We start from the raw sequence: 25,332 nt of genomic DNA, 5'->3' as shown, positions 1-25,332 counted from the left end.
CACTTAGAGTGCTTAACAGTACCTTGTGCAAGTAGGTGTTTAGTTTATGCTTTTTTTTTTTTTTTTACCAGGTTTGTAAAAAGAAGGAAGGCCTTCTCTAATAGTTCACTCAAAAGAAGTCTACTACTCACCATCAAAGTAACTTGGTTTAAGCCATTTTGATATATAAGTTGTAATGATTCTGCTACTAAGATAGAGGAATAAAACCTAGCTCAGGATTCAGTAAGCCAAATCTCAGTTTTAAAAAACACGACCAGTTTTGTTTTTCCTAAGAATACAACATCCAGATGGACCTTTTCATTTATTTACAGCAAACAGTGAAAAAAGGTGGACTCACGAAGCTTCATGACAATAGCAGAATTAATCTTCAACAAAAGGAGGCAAATATATTTTTGCTATAGGATTTTCCTTTAAAGGTTTAGAAGCGTATGCCCAAAAATGAAATCTCTTATTTGATATTCAGTTTCCACATCTATCTTTTTCCTCTTAAATTTTTACCCAAATACCCTACACATCAATGATGATCCTCTTAGAACACAGGGTTGCCTTCCCCCAACTTATCTTTAATGTAAAAAAGTTCTTAAAACTTAAAAACATCCAGTCTCCAATTATTGAAGTTTAAAACTTATAGTCAATAGGGATAACTCTAAAAATTTATTGTCTAGGTTATCAACTGTGTGGTTATATATAGATAGCTATAGTTATGAACAAATGAGATAAATTAAAGATTTTCAAATCATGTGCAGGTGGGAAAGCAAAATAAATGATAGTATTTTTCCTAATAGGAGCTTTGAACACAGGCATTGCTGCTATGAGTAATTCATGTGAATTGATTTTTTTAATCATCACAACTGATTTTTCTTTTTTGTGAAAAATAACATATATATTAAAAAGCAATAAATTGAAGGGGAGGGGCCAAGATGGCGGCTTAGCAATGTGCGCGTTTCAGTTTGTCCTCCAGAACAAGTGCAAAATAATCAGAAACAGTATAGAACAGCTCCTAGAGCCACAGCAGTGAATGGAACTGCGTACCTGACTCTGGACCAGCTGGACCAGCTGTGAGATTCCCCAGAGCTGTGAGTTCCCCAAGCTGCCGTGGCCGGGGCCCCCTCCCCACAGGCTGCTTCCCAGAGGGGAAAGGAAGAGACTTTAACAGCGGCAGGGGCTGAGCCCAACCAAACATCAATTGTGGCATTAATTAACAAATTCTGAATACTAAAAATAGGCCCCCAGCTTAGGTGAACCTGGTCAAAGTGGAGGTTGCTCACTGGGCTAACAGAAAAAGAAAAAAAGAAAAGAAACAGATGTTTTTGTGGCTGTAACTACAAAGGCTTGACTGCCTCTGGATTCAGCGGCAGGACTTCTCAGGCTGCAACTGCCCCAGGCATAAGCAGAAACAAGTTCCTTTGAGGGCCTGTCTGGAGCATGTGCCTTTCCCAGGGAAGGGGTGAAGCCCAACTCAGGTGGAATCCCTCCCTCAAGGAATTCAGACACCAGAGCTTGGTAATTTGAAGCCATTAAAACCAGCCTACAACCTCTTCTCTGTCTCTACCATGCCCAAAGCAGGGAGAGTCTGCCAAAGTTAAAGGTATTGCATCATCTTATGCTAGTGGGACCTGAAGGCAGACAAGCACCACATACTGGGCAGGATAAGAGAAAGAGAGTCCAGAGACTTCACAGGAAAGTCTTTCAACCTGCTGGGTCTCATCCTCAGGGAAAACTGAGGCAGGTGACTACTTCTCCCTGATAGGAGGCCACTTTGGTGAGGGAAAATCCGGCTGGGGTCTATAATACCTATGTAGACCCTCCTAAGGGTGGGGGCAAAAAAAAGCACCATACAAGCAGGGAAAGAAACAAGAAAACAAGAACTGTAAAATTCTCCTCTGTTAAACAAAACCTAAGCTAGAGGTCCAGAAAAAGCTGAACTGAATGTCAAAGAACAGATAGACAACAAATTCATCCAGCAAGAAAACCCTAGATAAAAGAAGTGAAAGCAATCTCCAGAATAAACTAATTAAGGTAATTAAATGTCTAGACACCAGCAAAAAAATAAGAAATCACACCAGGAAAATTGAAGATATGGCCCAGTCAAAGGAACAAACCAACAATTCAAATGACATACAGGAGCTGAAACAATTAGTTCAGAATATACGAACAGACATGGAAAATCTCATCAAAAACCAAATCAATGAATTGAGGGAGGATATGAAGAAAGCAAGGAATAAACGAAAAGAAGAAATGGAAAGTCTGAAAAGACAAATCACAGAACTTATGGGAATGAAAGGCACAGCAGAAGAGATGAAAAAAACAACAGAAACCTACAATGGTAGATTTCGAGAGGCAGAGGATAGGACAAGAAACAGAAACTACAGGGAAAAAAAATGGAAAAATATGAGCAGGGACTCGGAATTGAAAGACAATATGAACCACACAAATATACATGTTGTGGGTGTCCCAGAAGGAGAAGAGAAGGAAAAAGGAGGAGAAAAACTAATGGAGAAAATTATCACTGAAAATTTCCCGGCTCTTATGAAAGACTTAAAATAACAGATCCAAGAGGTGCAGCATACCCCAAAGAGAATAGATCCAAATAGATGTAATCCAAAACACTTACTAATCAGAATGTCAGAGGTCAAAGAGAAAGAGAGGACCTTGAAAGCAGCAAGAAAAAAGAAATCTATCCCATACAAGGGAAACCCAATAAGACTATGTGTAGATTTCTCAGCAGAAACCATGGAAGCTAGAAGACAGTGGGATGATATATTTAAATTACTAAAGGAGAAAAACTGCCAACCAAGAATTCTATATCCAGCAAAATTGTCCTTCAAAAATGAAGGAGAAATTAAAACATTTTCAGACAAAAAAATCACTGAGAGAATTTGTAACCAAGACACCAGCTCTGTGAGAAATACTAAAGGGAACACTAGAGACAGATACGAAAAGACAAAAAAGAGAGGTGTGGAGAAGAATGTAGAAAGGAAGACTAAGAGTCAAGGTAAAAAGAAGGAAAATCAGATATGACATATAAAATCCAAAAGGCAAAATGGTAGAAGAAGGTACTACCCATACAGTAATAAAACTAAATGTTAATGGATTGACCTCCCCAATCAAAAGATATAGACTGGGAGAACGGATTAAAAAACAGGACCCATCTATATGTTGTCTACAGGAAACACATCTTAGACTCAAAGATAAACATAGGTTGAAAATGAAAGGTTGGGAAAAGATATTTCATGCAAATAATAACCAGAAAAGAGCAGGAGTAGCAATACTAATATGCAACAAATTAGACTTCAAATGTAAAACAGTTAGAAGAAACAAAGGATACTATGTATTAATAAAAGGAACTATTCAGCATGAAGACATAACAATCATAAACAATTATGCACCAAACCAGAATGCTCCAAAATACATGTGGCAAACACTGAAAACACTGAAAAGAGAAATAGACACATTGACTATAATAGTTGGAGACTTCAATTCCCCACTGTCATCAATGAACAGAACATCTAGACAAAGGATCAATAAAGAAACAGAGATTTTGAATAATAAAATAAATGAGCTAGACTTAACAGACATTTATACAACATTACACCCCACAATAGCAGGATACACCTTTTTCTCAAGTGCTCATTGATCATTCTCAAAGATAGACCATATGCTGGGTCACAAAGCAAGTCTCAATAAATTTAAAAAGATTGAAATCATACAAAACACTTTCTCAGATCATAAAGGAATGAAGTTGGAAATCAATAATAGGCAGAGTGCCAGAAAATTCACAAATATGTGGAGGCTCAACAACACACTCTTAAACAACTAGTGGGTCAAGGAAGAAATTACAAGAGAAATCAGCAAATATCTCGAGGTAAATGAAAATGAAAACACAACATACCAAAACTTATAGGATGCAGCAAAGGCAGTGCTAAGAGGGAAATTTATTGCCCTAAATGCCTTTACCAAAAAAGAAGAAAGGGCAAAAATTGAGGAATTAACTGTCCACTTGGAAGAACTAGAGAAAGAACAGCAAACTAACCCCAAAGGAAGCAAAAGGAAAGGAATAACAAAGATTAGAGAAGAAATAAATGAAATTGAGACCATGAAAACAATTGAGAAAATCAATAAAACCAGAAGCTGGTTCTATGAAAAAATCAATAAGATTGATGGACCTTTAGCAGGAATGACAAAAAGAAGAAGAGAGAAGATGCAAATAAATAAGATCAGAAATGGAATAGGAGACATAACCAGTGACCCCGCAGAAATAAACAAAGTAATGACAGGATACTATGAACAACTTTATGCTAATAAATACAACAATATAGATGAAATGGACAACTTTCTAGAAAGGCATGAACAACCAACTTTGACTCGAGAAGAAACAGATGACCTCAACAAACCAATTACAAGTAAAGAAACTGAATCAGTCATTAAGAAGCTTCCCAAAAAGAAATGTCCAGGACCAGATGGCTTCACATGTGAATTCTATCAAACATTCTAGAAAGAATTAGTACCAATCCTGCTCAAACTTCAAAAAAAACTGAAGAGGGAAAGCTACCTAATTCATTCCAAGAAGCCAACATCACCCTCATATCAAAGCCAGACAAAGATATTACAAAAAAAGAAAACTACAGACCAATCTCTCTAATGAATATAGATGCAAAAATCCTCAACAAAATTCTAGCAAATTGAATCCAGCAACACATTACAAGAATTACACATCATGACCAAGTAGGATTCATCCCAGGTATGTAAGGATGGTTCAACATAAGAAAATCAATTAATGTAATACACCACATCAACAAATCAAAGCAGAAAAACCACGTCATCTCGATTGATGCAGAAAAGGCATTTGACAAAATTCAACATCCTTTCCTGTTGAAAACACTTCAAAGGATAGGAATACAAGGGAACTTCCTCAAAATGATAAAGGGAATATATGAAAAACCCACAGCTAATATCATCCACAATGGGGCAAAACTGAAAACTTTCCCCCTAAGATGAGGAACAAGACAAGGATGTCCACTATCACCAATAGTATTCAACATTGTGTTGGAAGTTCTAGCCAGAGCAATTAGACAAAACAAAAAACAAAAAACAAAAAACAAGGCATCAAAATTGGAAAGGAAGAAGTAAAACTATCACTGTTTGCAGATGATATACATGATACCATATGTCGAAAACCCTGAAAAATCCACAGCAAAACTACTAGAACTAATAAACAAGTACAGCAAAGTGGTAGGTTACAAGATCAACACTCAAAAATCTGTAGTGTTTCTATACACTAATAATGAACAATTTGAGGGAGAAATCAAGAAACGAATTCCATTTACAATTGCAAACAAAAGAATAAAATATTTAGGAATAAATTCAACTAAAGAGACAAAAGACCTATACAAAGAAAACTACAAGAAACTGTTAAAAGAAATCATAGAAGACCTAAATAGATGGAAGGGCATACCATGTTCATGGATTGGAAGACTAAATATAGTTGTCAATTCTACCTAAATTGATTTACAGATTCGATGCAATACCAATCAAAATCCCAACAACTTACTTTTCAGAAATAGAAAAACCAATAAGCAAATTTATCTGGAAGGGCAGGGTGCCCCAAATTGCTAAAAGTATCTTGAGGGAAAAAAAACGAAGCTGGAGGTCACACGCTGTCTGACTTTAAGGCATATTATGAAGCCACAGTGGTCAAAACAGCATGGTACTGGCATAAAGATAGATATACCGACCAATGGAATCAAATAGAGTGTTCAGATATAGACCCTCTCATCTATGGACATTTGATCTTTGATAAGTCAGTCAAGCCAACTCACTGGGGAAAGAGCAGTCTCTTCAATAAATGGTGCCTAGAGAACTGGATATCCATATGCAAAAGAATGAAAGAGGACCCGTATCTCACACCCTATACAAAAGTCAACTCAAAATGGAGCAAAGATCTAAACACTAGATCTAAGACCATAAAACAGTTAGAGGAAAATGTAGGGAAATAGCTCATAAATCTTATACTTGGAGGCAGTTTTATAGACCTTACACCCAAAGCAAGAGCACTGAAGAAAGAAAGAAATGGGAACTCCTAAAAATTAAACACTTTTGCACATCAAAGAATTTCATCAAGAAAGTAAAAAGACAGCCTACACAATGGGAGACAATATTTGGAAACGACATATCAGATAAAAGTCTAGTATCCAGAATTTATAAAGAGATTGTTCAACTCAACAACAAAAAGACAGCCAATCCAATTACAAAACAGGCAAAAGACTTGAACAGACACTTCTCAGAAGAGGAAATACAAATAGCCAAAAGGCACATGAAGAGATGCTCAACTTCCCTGGCCATTTGAGAAATGCAAATCAAAACCAAAATGAAGTATCATCTCACACCCACCAGAATGACCATTATCAACAAAACAGAAAATGACAAGTGCTGGAGAGGATGTGGAGAAAGAGGCACACTTATTCACTGTTGGTGGGAATGTCAAATGGTGCAACCGCTGTGGAAGGCAGTTTGGCGGTTCCTCAAAAAGCTGAATATAGAATTGCCATATGACCCGGCAATACCATTGCTAGGTATCTACTCAAAGGACATAAGGGCAAAGACACAAACGGACATTTGCACACCAATGTTTACAGCAGCATTATTTACAATTGCAAAGAGATGGAAACATCCAAAATGTCCATCAACAGACGAGTGGCTAAACAAACTGTGGTATAGACATACGATGGACTATTATGCAGCTTTAAGACAGAATAAAGTTATGAAGTATGTAACAACATAGATGGATCTTGAGGACATTATGCTGAGTAAAATTAGCCAAAAACAAAAGGATAAATACTGTATGGTCTCACTGATATGAACTGACATTAGTGAATAAACTTGGAACATTTCATTGGTAACAGAGACCATCAGGAGATAGGAATAGGGTAAGATATTGGGTAATGGGAGCTGAAGGGATACAGATTGTGCAACAGGACTGAATATAAAAACTCAGAAATGGACAGCACAATACTACCTAACTGTAATATAATTATGTTAAAACACTGAATAAAGCTGAATGTGAGAATGATAGAGGGAGGAGGGCTGGGGGCATAAATGAAATCAGAATGAAAGATAGACCATAAAGATGAGATGGTATAATCTAGGAATGCCTAGAGTGTATACTGATAGGGACTAAATGTACAAATTTTAAAAATGTTTGTGCATGAGGAAGAACAAAGGAATGTCATTACTGCAGAGTGCTGAAAATAGATGGTAATTCGTATTTTAAAATTTCACCTTATGTGTGAGACTAAAGCAAAAAATGTTTATTTGGTACAAAATTTATATTTTGAGTAGTGCATTTCCTAATATGACTTATGTATATGGCTTGGTTGAACACTGTGAGTGCTTGTAATCTTGGGTAGGACATGAGATTTTGTTGGTTTGTCCAGAGTGATGCCCCGATGAATCCCAGAGTGATTTGATCAGCGAGTGGAAAAGTATTTGCGGAGTCCCCTTCGGGGAACAGTGAGAACCGGGAGAGATTCAACTTCCCCAGGTTGAATTCTTGATATTCTCACTAGCAGTGTGGACAGCCAAAGCTATAGGCTGAGCCCACAGTTTTGGGGTTTGTTCATATGAAACTTAACCCCACAAAGGATACGTAAAGCCTACTTAAAATTTAGTCCTAAGAGTCACCCCCAAGTGAGCATCTTCTGTTGCTCAGACGTGGCCTCTCTCTCCAGCCAACACAACAAGCAAACTCACCACCCTCCCCCTGTCTACGTGGGACATGACTTCCAGGGGTGTGGACCTTCCTGGCAATGTGGGATAGAGATCTTGGAATGAGCTGAGACTCAGCATCAAGGGATTGAGAAAAACCCTAGAATGAGCTGAGACTCAGCATCAAGGGATTGAGAAAACCTTCTTGACCAAAAGGGGGAAGAGTGAAATGAGACAAAGTGTCAAGGCTGAGAGATTCCAAACAGAGTTGAGAGGTTATCCTGGAGGTTATTACGCATTAAGTAGATATCACCTTGTTATTCAAGATGTAGTGGAGAGGCTGGAGGGAACTGCCTGAAAATGTAGAGCCGTGTTCCAGTAGCCATGTTTCTTGATGATGACTGAATAATGATACAGCTTTCACAATGTGACTATGTGATTGTGAAAACCTTGTGTCTGATGCTCCTTTTATCTACCATGTCAACAGACGAGTAGAACATATGGAATAAAAATAAATAGGGGGAACAAATGTTAAAATAAATTTAGTTTGAAATGCTAGTGATAAATGAAAGTGAGGGGTAAGGGGTATGGTATGTATAATCTTTTTTTTTCTGTTATCATTTTATTTCTTTTTCTGTTGTCTTTTTATTTCTTTTTCTGAATTGATGCAAATGTTCTAAGAAATGATGAATATGCAACTATATGATGATATTGAGAATTACTGATTATATATGTAGAACGGAATGATATGTTAATGTTTTTGTTTGCTGTTAATTTTTTTTAATTAATAAAAAAGCAATAAATTTCAAAGCACATCACAACAATTAGTTGCAGAACAGATTTCAGAGTTTGGTATGGGTTACAATTCCCATGTAAATCAATTTTAGAACTGATGTTGGCTCACACTGTACTGGGCAATGGCCTTGTGCAATAACCTATAACTGAATTAACTTGGAAATGAATTATCCAATCTAAATTGCATTTAGTTATTTTTATAAATGCCCAATAAATTGCCTAACTTCCTCCCTGCTATAAAAATGCTCCTTGCCTTGGACTCCTTGAATAGCAGACCATGTGTGATTTTAGAATGATTATGGCCAAAAGTTAAGTCGGTGCTACATCATTAATACTGTACTTGATTTTTAATGGCACAATTATTTAGTTTTACATTATTAAGGCAATTTTTGAATGTTGACATGGACCTTCAAATGAAAAAAAAAATCAATAGTTTATTAAAATGCTGAAATACCACAGGGATATTTTTTTTCCCCAAGGAAGAGCAGTCCAAGAACCCCTCATATCCCTGGCCCTCAAATTGTTCGAATTCAAGACCCATTTTAATTTTGTGCAAGAGTTAATGAAAATGTTTGCAATGTTTATGGCTGTGCTGGTTTGAAAGGAAGTATGCCCCCTAAGAAAAGCCATGTTTTAATATAAAACCCATTTCATAAAGGTAGAATAATCTCTGTTCAATACTGTATGCTTGAAACTGTAATGAGATCATCTCCCTGGATGATGTGATTTAGTCAAGAATGGTTGTTAAACTGGATTAGGGGATGACATGTCTCCACCCATTTGAGTGGGTCTTGATTAGTTTCTGAAGTCCTATAAAAGAGGAAATACTTTGGAGAATGAGAGATTCAGAGAGAGCAGAATGACACAGCCATGAGAAGCAGAGTCCACCAGCCAGCGACCTTTGAAGACGAAGAAGGAAAATGCCTCCCGGGGAGCTTCATGAAACAGGAATCCAGGAGAAGATGCTAGCAGATGATGCTGTGTTCGCCATGTACCTTTCCAGATGAGAGAGGAACCCTCTCATGTGTTCACCATGTGCCTTTCCAGAGGAGAGAGAGACCCTGAACTTCATTGGCTGTCTTGAACCAAGGTATCTTTCTCTGGATGCCTTAAATTGGACATTTCTATAGACTTGTTGTAATTGGGACATTTTCTCGGCCTTAGAACTGTAAACTAGCAACTCATTAAATTCCCCTTGTTAAAAGCCATTCCGTTTCTGGTATATTGCATTCCAGCAGCTAGCAAACTAGAACAATGGTCTTTGAGTCTCTAGGACATTCCAGGCACAGTGAACATCAGAGAAATGAAGAAACATAGTTCCTCACTTCAAGAAGATAAAACAAGTAGACAAAGAAGTGGAACACATGCTGGAGGTAATAAGCCCCCACAGTGAGAAGAGGGGTCATACTCAGTTGTGCAGATTTTTAAAGAAAGCAACTAAGTTGGCTTTGGGACAATAGATTTCCCCAAGCTGGGAAAGCAGAGAAGAACCTTCCTTGTAGTAGAAGGAGGATGTTTGCTGGAAGGTGTCCTAAGTTATACAAAATATTAGATGGTTCTGAACATACTTGAAATATGTTTCAGAACTTGAATTAACAAATATTGTAATAAGCATGAAAGCATATTAACTCAGAAAGATTATAATTCCCACCCTCTCTTACCTTTCAATTAGGCTACGTATAAAACGCTCTTGTGAGATCTGCTTGAGAAGGGCACGTAACCCACTGATTAAAATAAGCAACAGAGGATGCACAGGTGGCTCAGTGGTAGAATGCTCATCTTTCAGGCAGGGAGATCTGGGTTCAATTCTTGGACCATGCACTACCTGCCCTCCTCCTCAAAAAAAAACAACAAGCAACAGAAAGAACAAAAGAAAGGCTATGTTGACAACTGACCACCTATTCATACACTGAACAAATATTTACTAGCATGAATTATATTCCAGAGAATATGCTGGCAGAAAGGTCACAACAGTAAACAAGGCAATCTCTCCTTCAGTTCCAAATCCACAGGGTCTCTGGTGCCTATGCTGATTTTGTGACACAGACTGGCCTCATGCATCCCTGGGCTGGCTTCAACACTTACAACTACTTGGCTTCTAAAATAGGAATCTGGATGTCTTACCCAGCCACACTTCCCATCTTGTTTTTATTGTTTTCTCTTGAACATGCCTTTTCACAACTTTATACTTCTAAATCTCAAGTCTGCCTCCCTGACTCCATGGCTGGCCCTTTCCATCACATTCTTAGTGGCTCCACGGAATCCTTCTATTTGTTGTCATTCTGCAGTACTACACCTTTCCAATTGTGCTGATCTGGATTATATACTTTATCTTCTGACTCTAGGAAATAAAGAGAAGACATGGACAGTGTTGACTCACTTTAAAGTCATGCTATCCAGCTACAGGTGTGACTTCATTTCAGCTTATTATCTCAAACGACTTCCTTATATTCCCCAAGGCACTGATGCCCATTTTTTTTCTATGATTCTCATCTCTGCCTTTTAGATCTTGGAGAGAATAAAAGTTGTCCTACAAGATGTGCTTCAGGTCCCTCCTTTCCTTAGAAGTTCTTTGGCTTTTCCCACAATCTCTCCTCCCAGCATGACTTGTAGATTAAGCTCCCATTCCTCTCAAACTCACACCTGCCAGCCTATAGTGGGCCCTTGTTCCATGCTGTTCTTTTGCTTCCTTCCTTTTTTTTTTTATCTCCCAAAGTCTTATTATTTGCTTATAAATATGGTCATTTCTCCCCATCTCATATTACCATGCTCCTTTTTTCTTCCCTTCACTGAAGGCTTTTCAAACAGTAGTCCACATTTACTGCCAAGACTGCTTCACCTGATGCTGCTGTTTAAGTCTCTAATTCTCTGTCTTGTCTGCCACAGCCATACCTTTAGCATATAGAACAATGCTTGGCACATAGAAGAAAGGCTCAATAAGTACTGATTGAACGAATAAACAAATCTTCTGCAACATTACTTCCATCACTATAATTTGATTGTAATTCTCTCCTCCTGCAGAGAGAGGCCACATCTGAGCAACAAAAGAGGCTCTCTTGGGGGTGGCTCTTAGGCCCAATTTTTTAAAATTAATTTTTAAATTTTTAAAAAAATACCAAAAAACACTAAACAAACAGCAATATGAAACCCCACTACTGAACTGACCTTCTAACCTTAAAATCCAATTTTCTCTTGTCTAATTCAGGTGTTGTCTTTTTGCTGGATATACTCTTCTTTACTGGTTTGCTTTGACACTTTTCTTCTAATTCCTTCTTTCTTCTGCTACTTGTTAAATGAAGACTTTTCCTGACCACCTAAAGTTCTATTCTTGGCCCTTTCCTCATTTCCCCTTTCTCTCCATTTATTTCCTTGGCCTTTAATCCAATCTCATTTCTCCAACTGTAGCTTCTATGCTGATGACTCCAAATCTCTTTCTTTAATCCCGATCTCTTGCCTAAACTACAGTCCCACAAATCAACCGTCTTCTAAACAACTACACCCAGACATATGGGTGGCATCTTTACTAAAATCTTCTACTTCTTACTCCAAAGGGCTTCTGATAAACTGATTTTACTGGTACTGGCACCTTTCTCCTCCTGGGTGTCACAGAACCAAGTATGTATCAGATCTTTTAATCTTGTTTCCCCAACTCTGTTTTCACTTACCTAGTTTTCACCCTCATTCCTCTTGGCAGGGATTATGACAACAATGCTGTCAAATTTGTCTTCCAAAAGCCCTGCTCTGCCTCTCTAGTGATCACAAATCAAAAATAGAAAATAAAACAAAAAAACAAATTAAGTTCAAACACCTTAACCAAAGATATAAATGCTGACCTAATCTGGTCCCAAAGCACTTTCCCAATCTTACTTCCCATCATTTTCCTTCACATAATCTATGCTTTAGTCAGACTATATTTTATTTCAAGAAGTTATTATTTTGTTTTTTAGATATCATGTTATGATGATTGCTGGTAGCTCAAGAAATGAAGAGAAAACAATACAGATGGGAAATGATTTTAAGTTATCAAACCCCTGAAGTTTGCTTAACGTACCATGACAATGCCCAGAAAGAAGGTTCATTCATTCATTTGGCCGATGTTTACTGAAATTCTACCCTGCAGCAAGCACAGCCCAAGCACCTGAGCCACAGGTAAGTAGGACATTTGAAGCTCACATCCCAGTGGGGTCAAATAAGTGAACAAATAATAACAGCATTTCAGGTGAAACTGCTGTGACAGAAAACAGTGTACTACTGCAGAGAGTAACTCTGATAGAGTAGAGTACTTCAGAGGGAGTGACATGGAAGTCTTTCCTAGAAGGTGAGATTTGAGCTAAGGACTGGATGGATGAAGAGGAGTCAGTCTTGAGAAAAAACAGGGGAAGGCGTGAAGCTGGCATGTTTCAGGTACAATGAGGAGGCCAGAATGGCTAGTGCTTGGGGAACAAGGAAGAGAATATGTTAGATGAGGCTAAGGGAAGGCAAGGCAGATAGCATGTAGTACCTTGTGATGGTTTGCAGGGGAAAGCCACTGAGGATTTTAAGCAGGACTGACATGTTGAATGTAAATCTTCTAATATGATATGATGGTACTGGGTTATGGAATAATATATGCTCCAAACAAAAACTCTGCTAGATATTGTGCTTATTACCTTGGCTGAGTGTGCAGGTCTCCAGAAAGGAGTAAATACAGTTTGTCTTTAATGTATTTCCTTAGCTCATGATGCAGCAAAATTGCCACATCAGACATCCTAACGCAGCTTTAGACCTAGAATTTTGCATGTGGGCTGTTGTTTTTTTTGAAGTGTTTTTTTCACTCAGTGTCATACTCTGATAAATGTTTACTGAATGCCTATTATGTGTAAGGCACTATGGACACAATAATGAATGAGATGAACAAGGACTCTGGCTTTCCACGACCTTACAAACAGACCTTGAGCAATTTTACAAGTTTGATGGGCACTACCCAAAAATGTTTTAAAAAAAAAAAAGGGTACTACAGGGTCAATATAATTTAACAGTCAGGGAAATCAGAAGAGAAATATAATTTAACAGTCAGGGAAATCTACATAAATGTAGAAGTGACATTTATGCTCAGACATAGCAGACACATTGGAGCTGGCCAAATGACATGTGGGGGAACAGCATGGTGGAAAGCCTGGAAGAGTGTGGTACTTCTATGGAACTGAAAAATCCAGAATGGAGGATCACAAGTGGATGGAGCAGGGAAAGCCAAATCTGGAAAGGATGTAGAGTCAGTTTATGGAGGTCCCTCTGAAACACACAGGAACTTTGGACTTAATCCTAAGGGTAGCAGAAAGCTATTGAGCTGATTTGTGATTAAAGCCAAAAGATTATGACTGCAAAATGAAGACTGATTTAGAAGGGGAGGGAGAGGCTTACAACATTCAGGTGAGATGATAGTAGCAGGGACTAGGGGGTGGTAGTCGAGGTAGGCATTGAGATATATTAGAGGTAATATCTCCAAGATTTGGTGGGAATAGGAATTGTCAAGAGGGCAGAGTAAAGGAAGACTTCTGGTTTCTAGCCTGAACAACTGAGATAATGGTACCCCATTCTGGAGGAGCACATTTTTAAAAATTAATTAAAAAAAAAACAAAAACAAATGCAAACATTCTTAACTTATGATCATTCTGTTCTACATACATAATCAGAATTCACACTATCATCACACAGTTGCATATTCATCATCATGAGCATTTCTTGGAATATTTGCTTCTATTCAGAAAAGAAATAAAAAGAAAACAGAAAAAAATTCATACATACCATACCCCCACCCCTTCCCCTCACCAATCACCAGCATTCCACTCTAAATTTATTTTAACATTTGTTCCCCCTATTATTTATTTTTATTCCATATGTTTTACTCATTTGTTGATAAGGTAGACGAAAGGAGTATCAGACACATGGTATTCACAATCACACAGTCACATTGTGAAAGCCATATCATTATACAATCATCTTCAAGAAACAAGGCTACTGGAACATAGCTCTACATTTTCAGGCAGTTCCCTCCAGCCTCTCCATTACATCTTGACTAACAAGGTGTTATCTATTTAATGTATAAGAATAATCTCCAGGATAACCTCTCGACTCTGTTTGGAATCTCTCAGCCATTGACCTTTATTTTGTCTCATTTCAGTCTTCTCCCTTTACATAGAGAAGGTTTTCTCAATCCCTTGATGCTGAGTCTTCAGCTCATTCCAGGATTTCTGTCCCATGTTGCCAGGAAGGTCCACACCCCTGGGAGTCATGTCCCACGTAGACGGGGGAGGACGGTGGGTTTGCTTGTTGTGTTGGCTGGAGAGAAAGGCCACATCTGAGCAACAAAAGAGGTTTCTTGTGGGGTAACTCTTAGGCCTAATTTTAAGTAGGCTTGACCTATCCTTTGTGGGGGTAAGTTTCATTGAACAAACCCCAAGATTGGGGGCTCAGCCTATAGCTCTGATTGTCCACACTGCTTGTGAGAAAATCAAGAATTCAACTTGGGGAAGTTGAATTCTCCCCCTTTTTCATCATTCCCCAAAGAGGACTTTGCAAATACTTCTTTATTCACTGTTCAAATCACTCTGGGATTTATCGGAGCATCACTCTGGACAAACCAACAAAATCTCATGTCCTACCTCAAGGTTTCATGTACTTATGGTGTTCAATTAAGCTGTCTACATAAGTTATATTAGGAAATGCACTAGTCAAAATATAAATTTTGTACCAAATAAACATTTTTTGCTTTAGTCTGACACATAAGGTAAAATTTTAAAATATTAATTACCATCTATTTTCAGTACTCTTAGGCCTAATTTTAAGTAGGCTTGACCTATCCTTTGTGGGGGTAAGTTTCATATGAACAAACCTCAAGATTGGGGGCTCAACCTATAGCTTTGGTTGTCCACACTGTCTGTGAGAAAATCAAGAATTCAACTTGGAAGTTGAATTTCCCCCCTTTCTCATCATTCCCTGAAGGGGACTTTGCAAATACTTTTTTATTCACTGTTCAAATCACTCTGGAATTTATTGGGGGATCACTCTGTACAAACCAACAAAATCTCATGTCCTACTCAAGGTTCCATGTACTTATGGTGTTCAATTAAGCTATCTACATAAGTTATATTAGGAAATGCACTAGTCAAAATATAAATTTTATACCAAATAAACATTTTTTGTTTAAGTCTTACACATAAGTTAAAATTTTAAAATATTAATTACCATCTATTTTCAACACCCTGCAGTAATGACATTCCTTTGTTCTTCCTCATGCAAAAACATTTTTAAAATTTGTACATTTAGTCATTATCATTATACATTCTAGGCTTTCCTACATTATACCATCTCAGTCTTTATCATCTCTCTTTCTTTCTGATATCATTTGTGCCCCAGCCCTCCTCCCTCTATCATTCTCATGTTCAGCTTCATTAAGTGTTTTAACATAATTGTACTACAGTTAGGTAGTATTGAGGAGCACATTTTTAAGGGGGAATTATTTGAGGTTTGAACACAAGTATGAAATACTGGTGAGACTGCGAAGTGGAAATGTGCAGTAAGCAGCTGGGATATCCAGGTCTCTTTACTATGCTTCAGACCTTTATAGAGACAGTTGTTAAAGCTATAGGGGTGGTTAAAATTGTCTAAGGAATGCTGAGTGAGATAAGAATAGGGCCCAGGCAGAGCTGGAAAAATTCCCACAAATAATAGACAGAAGACTCTTTTCCTCTAAATGATCACAGCACCTGGTAAAGATTTCTACTTCAAAATTTAAAGCATTTATGTGTAACTATTCCATTACCTTTCTTCATTAGACTCTGAGCTCCCAGGAGACATGGATCTTGTCTTCTTTCCTCATATATAAAACATTAGCAGTTAGAGCTAAGTGTCATGCATATATGAAGTCCTCAAAATGTTTGTTAGATGTGCGAATGAATAACAAACAAGAAGGTATACTATTTTGTCAAAAGACATATTTAAATAATTAATGCCTGTACCTATAATTATAAAATTTCCAAAATTTGGTATTCCTGCCTTTCTGATAAGCTGAGTAAGGTTATGGTATAAAATCCTTATTTATTATTTGCCTTATCTATTATCCACTGATTCCCAGACTGGTCTCCACTGCAACCCTTTGAATAGTTTATCCTTTGCTATAATTGACCCAGAATCAGAAAAGAACTAACTGGCCTAAAGGTTTCCAGAAATAAAAACAAATAGAAAGGGGCCCATCTGTGCATATATCCTTAAAGGTCCTTAAGCTTTTTATCTTATTGTTTCACAATAATTTATTTAAAACATAAAAATCTATCACTGGCAAAAAAACATAAAATTAAGAATGAATAAATGAGGATTCAACATATTACTTCTGGATGTTTCTATTTCTACTTAAGAACAAAGATAAACATCAGCTTACTGTCTATGTATTTGGATAGGGAACAGAATAAAGCACATTCTGCTTAAAACGCCAAAACTTCTTTTTCCCTTATTTCCCTGCTTTATATCCTATAATGAAATTAAATTCAAAAGAGTAAAATAAAGTTTATTAAAAATAATTATAATGGGTATAACCAATCCAGGAATATTTAATGGAGAGTGGTAGGATACTAGTACACTGATACCATTTATCAAAAGTAGTTAAATGATGGAAATGTTCAAATGTTGCTCAAGCAAGCCCATACCTGCACGAGTGTATCCAGTGTGAAAATGTGCTCTCCACGGACATTATAGAACTTGACCAGGGCACTCTTCAGAAGAGGACCATTGGGAAGTTCACCAAGTTGACTTTGTCGCTCCATGCCAGCAACCGCCAGCAAGTCTCCCTGGGTGCACCACTGGGCCACCACCTCTAAAATCACAAAGAAGAAAACAGTCAACAAGATAGGGCCTCCCTGAACTTTCCCTCAACAATGTGGTCATTTATCTTAGTAGTTTAAAAAATAGAGACGCTCAGCAAATACAACTGAACTCATTCCTTTTCCTCAGGGAAGACAGTAAATAATTTCTGTGACAATAAAGATCATGTTAAATAATAGGTATTTATTATATGGAAGGAGATTGCAGTTCCCCTAAACATAGCTAAGCAGGTAAATACCCTGATATGATAATGTAAGCATATTCATATCTATCTCTAATACCAGCATTTCCATAAGGGAACTTGCAGAACTCTTTTTTCCCTCTCTCTTTTTATCCTTTAAGTTACCCTTCCTTATACTAATACTCTTAAATTCTGTGCCTTCCTCCAGGCCTCTCTTTCCTGTCTTTTTTTTTTTCCAGCCAATAGAACTCCCTCTGGTATTTCTTGCAGGGCAGGTCTCTTGTTAACAAATTATCTCAACATTTGTTTGTCTGTGAAAATTTTAAGCTCTCACTTTTGAAGGACATCTTTGGTGAATAAAAGAATTCTTGGCTGGAAATTTTTCTTTCAGAATCTTAAATATATCATACCTCTGCCTTCTCATCTCCATGGTGTCAGTTGATTAGTCTGAACTTAGTCTTATGTGGCTTGTATGTGGTAAATTGCTTTTCTCTTGCTGCTTTCAAGACTTTCTGCTTCTTTTCAGCATTTGACCGTCTGATTAGTATGTGTCTTAGAGTGGGTCTACTGGATTTATTCTATTCAGAGTTCACTGGGCTTCTTTGATTTGCATACTTATGTCTTTTCTAAGGGTTGAGAAATTTTCCCCAATTACTTCCTCAAATATGCTTCCCAGCCCTTTACTCTTCTCTTATCCTTCTGGGATACCAATGATTCTTATATTTGTGCGCTTCGTATCATCAAATCATTTCCCTGAGATCCAACTTCAATTTTTCCATCTTTTTTACCAGTTGTGCTTTTATGCATTTGAATTCAGTTGTTCTATCCTCTAGCTTGCTTATTCTTTCTTCTGCCTCTTCAAATCTGTTTTATGTCTGTAGCATATTTTTATTTGATCTACAGAATCTTTCATTTTCATAAAAGCTACTATTTTCCTATTTATTCTTTCAAATTCTTCTTTATGCTCTTCTAGTGTTTCTTGATATCTTTTATGTCTTTAGCCAACCATTGAACTTATTGAGGAGATTTGTCTGTAATTCCCTGCCAAACCAAGGCTGGGACCTCATGCAGGAAGTGCAACTCTAACTGAAGATCTGTTGAAAGCCAGGCAGAAAGGCAGTTTGCCAGACAGCACTTTCCACATCTTTCCAGCAGATGGCACTCTTGGGCAACCTCTTCCCCTCAAGTCCTCCTCTCCTAGAATAAGTCAGTCGACTTGGCTGGGACCCAACCAGGTGCAAAGCCAGCTCAGGCCACAGGTCTCCAGGTGCTCAAAGTCGCCAACCCTGGGGCTGGGGGGTGAGCAGTGTATACCTCAACAAAGAATCTGTTTGTGGGCATGATAGGTTGGTGGTCCCCAGGCTCCTATGCAGAATTACCTTGGGCTGTGGAACTGAGTATTCAACTGCCCCTACCCACAGCCAGCCCAGGAGTGCCTCATCCCACCTCTCTGCCTGGTGGTGGGAGCAGGGAGTCTCTTTTGCTGGCCATCTGTCAGCTCAGCTCAGCTCTGTGTCCCTCACCCTCCTACAGAGGGAAGACCCCCAGTCTCAGCCAAAATCAGGAGCTCACAGCAGCCTGCCTCAGGGATGGGAGTAGGTACTATGTCCTGGCAGCAAGGTCTTTGTGCGGAGGTAAAATAAATCTGCTGGCTTCCGGATTCCCCACAGAAGCTCCCAGCTGAGGAGTTGAGAGAGAAGACACTGTCTACATTCTAGAACCTCTTCTACCCTTTGAGACCCTCTTGATGTTCTCAGTATTTAAAGGGATGATAAAAGAGACAATTCTATAAAACAAACAAATGAAACCCAGCAGTTTGAATGCTTTTATTCTAAGGCAAATGTGGGGTGAAATAAGAAGTACCTTTGAAAGCTTGTTCTACCACTGAAAGATGCAAGGGCTTAGTCAGAGGATTTCATAATTCATAACTGAATTATTTTTCCTCAAGAAAGGTAAAAGTCACAATAAAGTGTAAAAATGAAGTCTGACAGGTGGGGAAGAAGGCTGGTCATAGGAACAATAAGCTACTTGGAACTCTCAGTTCTTTACACATGACATAAATTACAGTGTTGATGATAAACTACAGAATATCATGAGTCACCTCCCTTCAGTGAAGTTCTCTAATATTTCTTTGGGACAGTAACAGAGGAAGACTAAGAGGATGACAGAGTGTCTCACCTCTCTGTAATAAGGTAGATAACTGTAGCCAGAAACTGCTGCCTCATGCCATCCTGACAGTATTCTGGTTAGCTCTTTCCGGTACTGACTAACAGAGCTTATCAAGCAGTACATAAAACACACAGCTGCTCACATCACATGTAAGACTGAATCATTAAAATGTTCCAATATCAAGAGAGAAAAGAGAAATTACCTACATGTAACATCTACTGTTTAGCACTTTACTTTAATCTAACTTTCTTAAATTAGGACAACTCCGTACAAAAGCATTTCCCTATATGAACGTAAATAAGTGAAGAAATTTTTAGGTTAGTACAAGCATTTGTTGACTAGAATGCAAAATTTGCCTGTTTATAGGATAAACTCAAGTAAAAAACTGTTTTCTGTGGGCGGGTTACTCTGGGTCATACCTTTCCTAGATCACCCAATATGTGTTACTATTAGACTCTGATGTACATTTGGAAGGAATGTGTTAAGACACGGTGATCAAATACAATCTCCTTTCAAAGCCATAGCACAAAACAACAAATCCAGGAGTAAAAAAAAAAAACAAAGTTTCCATAAACAAGATGGTAAACAATTTTTAAAATTTCCTATACAAAGAATAAAAAGAAATTGGGTGGTAATATTATTTTCACCATGATCAGATATTTGGCAGAGGACAAAGTCTGGGACTCCAGAACTAGAGGCAGGTTCCAAAGAAATTAAACTTGGTTAAAAGGTTTGAAAATAGAATTTTTTGAAGGAAAAAAGTTAAGCTCAGAATAATAAACATATGGGAGAATTTAGAATGACTAGCCCTAACATTAGCTCCTAGAAAGACAGAACATGCAGAAAAGGAAAAAAGCACAAGGAAGTTAAGTTCATTGATACCACAAAACAAAAACAAAAACAACTCAGTTCCTAATGGAGTCCATTTGTCCTATAAAGGACTTTTACATAGTTTATGTCCCCTTGGAGTTTATAGACTTAAGAATTCCTTACAATTACAGATTTAAACAGCAGAATGGGTTACCCAAAAGAGAGTGTATAATGTTTTTCTGAAAATATGCCTAGTTTAAAAACAGAACTCTTAAGCACAAGGGAATGTGAAGAAAGGTATGATACATCCCTGTCAACAAAGAATTAAATTCATAGACTTGATTCTTCATCCCACTGTGATTCCTGACTAGGCTGTACACAGCAATAATCTTTTGGAGTGATGCCCATTTTTGAATGACAGCAATATGTAGTATCAAAGGTTCAGACTTGTCCCCCATCTGCACCTCAGGAATTTCCACCTACTCCTTCAGATTACAGCAGGTCCTTTAACATCAAGGACCAGAGGAAGCCCAGGAATTGAATTTAAAAACCTTTCTACATTGTACCGTTCAACCCTGAAGGAGGAAGAATTGTTTTTCTAAAGCACTCATCAGGGTCACAACATAAAAGTATCGAATTGCAAAATTCAAAACACCACAAATGCAGTGTATGCGGACTTTCTCTTGAGATAACAGTATCTCATAGCATCAATGAGATGTTAACCTGTGTACCAGTGCTTCAGCCTGGCAATTGTAGGCCTTCCACAGTATTTCAAGGTAACTTTAAATAATGATCAGTTCATTAATAAGCCTACAGATTCTTAAAATTATAGTGGTTCTTTATAAATGATGTCATGCCCCATCTGCCATCTCAAGAATGGCAGGTGCTGTGTCTATTTACTGTGCAGTACAGTGTCAATCAGATGCAAACATGCTTGTACGCTCAAGAGATGATCACCATTGTCTTAGTGAGGAAAAGAGCAGAGTAAGATAAAGACTGAATATCAGAAATCCCCCTTCAAAATAAGAGGAGGTATCAACTTTTCAGATAAACACAGGAGCTAAGGGGAAATGGCCTTTATTAACCAGACTCCATTAAGCACAGAGGAAGTCACAGCAGAGAGCAGGAATCAATAAGTATTGGTGGAAGACAGCCATTCTGGAAGGCAAATCTGCACAGAGCTGATCTGTGGGCCTGGGGTCATATTCAGTGTTTTGTACCTTTCAGCCCTGAACGGATGACAGTAGGCGATAAGTCATCGTAGTTGTTCATTAGGCTGATGTCTCCAGAGGTGAAGCTGACGGTGAGCAGTGGCTTGACGTTCTGCATGGGGATGGGATAAGCTGCTGGACCATCTGTGGGAACAAAAGTGCTGAGTGAAAGGAAGGCAATAAGCACATGGTCCAAACCCAGGTTCGCAAGGCTGCTTGTTGCTGTAAAAAAGAAAACTGTCGGATAATGTAGATCAGACTCTGAGCTGACATGTTACCAAAAAGGCAACATTCTATGCATTCAGGAACTAATTACCTAAGGGCCATTGGAAGGGTGGCACTTAATGGCGAACTTGGTGTGGCTTGGGCTACCTGGGCTCTTTTGTGAAGTGGTGAGAATACATGAAAAGTTTATTAACTTATGTGTTAATGTGCTATGCTTCTAATGATCTAGAAAAATATTTTATGCCATATAATGTTCAAATACAAGGTTGGTGGGAAGAGGGATGAAAATGATTTCTTAATCCTGGCCTAAGACATGCAAAATTGCTTTTCAACACTAAATGCTCTTCAACTGACTGTTAATGGAAATGAACAGCCCCAGCAGCCACCACTAGTTCTTTCTGACATTTTAACCACAAAAGACCCCAAATCTGCAGAGAAGGCTGAGGCTGGGGAGAGTTCAGAAAGAATTTTGCAGTTTCCTCAGTGCACTAACAGCACTTATGTTCCGGAGGAGTTACCCAGATTTTAAGGAAGAATCCCTGATAGGCATGTAGTAGATTCTCTCCCGTTGTTTAAAAGAAAATGCAAACATCTCTAGAAGGGCTGGGGAGTCAGGGCTCTTTCCGAAGCCTCCTGGAGAGCTCCCCTCTTCCTGGATACTGAATTCCTCTCTTGGCAGGCAGAGATGGGGGAGTGGGGGTGGGGCTAGCCAAGATCCGCCTGCCCACTCACCCCCACTCAGATTTGCTTGCAAAGGATTCCCAGGCACAGCTCCCCTGTACTTCATCTGAAGAAGCTGTAGGTGCCTGCTTCCGCTCTCAAAGCCCCCAGGCTGTTACAGGAAATTGCTCTATCTGGAAGGCAAATATCTGCTATCCTCTCAAATGTCCCATTGCTTCTGAGAAGGATAACTGGTAACAGTGGCAGCCAGAGGCAGAATTCTATTCTTAGACTGACCCTTGACTGGCTTTATAAACTTAAGTAGGATTTTGGAACATAGTAAGCCTTACAAACTTAGTCTCTAGACCTAGTTTTTTCCAATAATAAAATGAATAAAATGCACTCAACCTATTAAGAGGAGTTCTATTTTAAAAAGCATGCTAAGTCCAATGTTATAAAGACATTTACTTTATCACTAGGAGGCCACAGAAATGATGAACATTGAAATCAAGGCTGGTATCCTATTAGGAAAAGATACAGTTACCTCCCAAGAGGATTTATGGGTACCAGGAATACTTCTCTCTCCCAAGACTCACTGATACCAAAATGCTACCCCTATAAACAGTGTCTTTTCCTAAAATAAATACACACATATGTACATATATACATAAACAAAATCACACATATGTGTGTACAATATGCATGCCTCTCGCTTGGAATCCCCTCTGTGTCAGAGGCAGAAGACACAATGAGAGCACTTCAAATACTAATGGAGCCAGATATTTTAAAAACTTGCCCTGAACCAGCCTATCCCCCAGGGACCTGCGTGTTCCAGGCACAGGAAAGGTAAATCCACTCCATGCCTATAATAGGCACTCCGCACAGCTGTAAGGCCACAGCTGCGCTGGTCAAAGACACAAGTCCTGCAGGGTGTCAACTTCTAACCATGGTGCCAATCACCTCCCACCATTTTCATAATATGTTTTCATTTTAAACAGATTGGGTATTGGTAAAGGAACAAAGCCCTGAGCAGGCCAGTGTTAGATGCTGATATTGGTGGTGGCCAGCATCAAAATCAAAGGCTTCCACTTTTTTTTTTGGCCCTTTACCCATTTGAGAGATAAAGTACAATGTTAGAAGTGAAGGAAGCTAACTTTTTAAACTCCAGCTTCTGAACAATTTTTTGTTTTGAAACAATTTCATTACTAGCCCAAATGTTCAAGTACTAAGATATCAATGAATCCAACATAACGCCACTGTGAAGCTAGTGGAGAGGGGGTAGTTCTTTTGAACTGAGAAATGGAACAGTTTCTGCCTGAAATAAAAAAGACAGACTGGGACATGGAATATATGCCCAAGGCACTGGCCTTCATTATGGACAGAACTAATCCTTTACTCACACAGCTGAAGTTACAGGCTTTAATAACATTAGGGATTTGGATATATCACATATTAAGTTATGTTAATAGCACAGAATTTTTCACCTTTAGCTCTACTCCTGCTAAGCGGCTAAGTCCTACAACACCCTAGGGACACAAGAAAGGTCACAAGTCTCATTGTATATCTAGGAAAACCTAAGCTAATTCACTTAACCAATTTGAACAGTGACTGCGAGAAAAGTGATAGAAGAGGGAAGACAGTCAAATCAGGAACAGAGATTAGGCCCAATCCTGTACTGTATTTCAGTTCTACATTTTTTCTAGTAAGTTCAGGTACTGTGAGTATGGTGGACCTTTAGACTTCCTCCTCTAAAACAGTTTATTCTCTTTTGATTACTCTTTTGTTTTATATCTTGTTAAATGACAAAAGAAATGAAGAGACACATGAGTTACCCTGTGGAGGGGAGTAGTCATCTGAGTCGGTGTCGCTCTCGCTGCTGTCCTCCACCAGGAAGATAGGGTAGTTCCAGGACATGCTGAGGATGCCGTCGGACTCATGTAGGAGGACATGCGCCAGCATCCTGCCATGACAGTCCATGACAATCACCTGCCCATCTGCAGTGCCAAACAACACCTGCAAACAAGACAGGACACCTGACTGGACAGGAAGAAAGTACAATAGCTTCTGACAAACTTCACTGCCTCAAATTTGTTTTAGAAGACAAAATATATATTTACAAATAAGAAAAATAAACAAAGGTAAGCAGAAACTTAGCCAGCTTTTATTGTAAGGATTTTTTATTTCTCTCTCTTTTTTTTTAACTTGTTAAATTATATAATATAACATATATACAGAGCAAAGAAAGAAAAAAAGCAATAGCTTTCAAAGCACTCTTCAACAAGTAGTTACAGGACAGGTTCCAGAGTTTGTCATGGGCTACCATACCATCCTCTCAGATTTTTACTTCTGGCTACTCCAGAATATAGGAGAATATTGAACTATCTCAGTCATTGATACTTTACTAGTTACACTTCTTCTCCCCATTTTTGTCAGGATAGAATTGTTAATCCTATGGTGCCAGGGCTGGACTCATCCTTGGGAATCATCTCCCACACCTCCAGGGGGACTTTCACCCCTGGATGTCATGTCCCACGCAGCACAGAGGGCAATGAGTTCACTTAGAGTTGGGCTTAGAGAGAGAGAGAGGCCACATCTCAGCAACAAAAGAGGACCTCCAGAGGTAACTGTTAGGTATACCTATAGGTAGGTTAAGCTTCTCCGCTACCTACATAAGCTTCACAAGAGTAAGGCTCAAGCGCAAGGGCTTGGCTTATTGATTTG

General features: G+C 38.5%; 1 protein-coding gene across 7 annotated transcripts in view; it reads right to left on the bottom strand.

The window, feature by feature from the left end:
* The window catches only part of TULP4 (TUB like protein 4), a 422,942-nt gene that overhangs the window by 59,789 nt on the left and 337,821 nt on the right, over positions 1-25,332 (bottom strand). For all 7 annotated transcript variants that reach the window (XM_077149362.1, XM_077149360.1, XM_077149357.1 and 4 more), the window contains 3 exons: positions 24,444-24,624; positions 21,736-21,870; positions 17,181-17,347 (listed from right to left, as the gene is read on the bottom strand). In XM_077149362.1, coding sequence (XP_077005477.1) covers positions 17,181-17,347; positions 21,736-21,870; positions 24,444-24,624 — 483 coding nt within the window. The remainder of the gene's footprint in view (positions 1-17,180; positions 17,348-21,735; positions 21,871-24,443; positions 24,625-25,332) is intronic.

This window comes from Tamandua tetradactyla, chromosome 2, assembly GCF_023851605.1.
Source record: "Tamandua tetradactyla isolate mTamTet1 chromosome 2, mTamTet1.pri, whole genome shotgun sequence".
NCBI lineage: Eukaryota > Metazoa > Chordata > Mammalia > Pilosa > Myrmecophagidae > Tamandua > Tamandua tetradactyla.
This window is presented reverse-complemented; position numbering and strand designations above follow the sequence as displayed.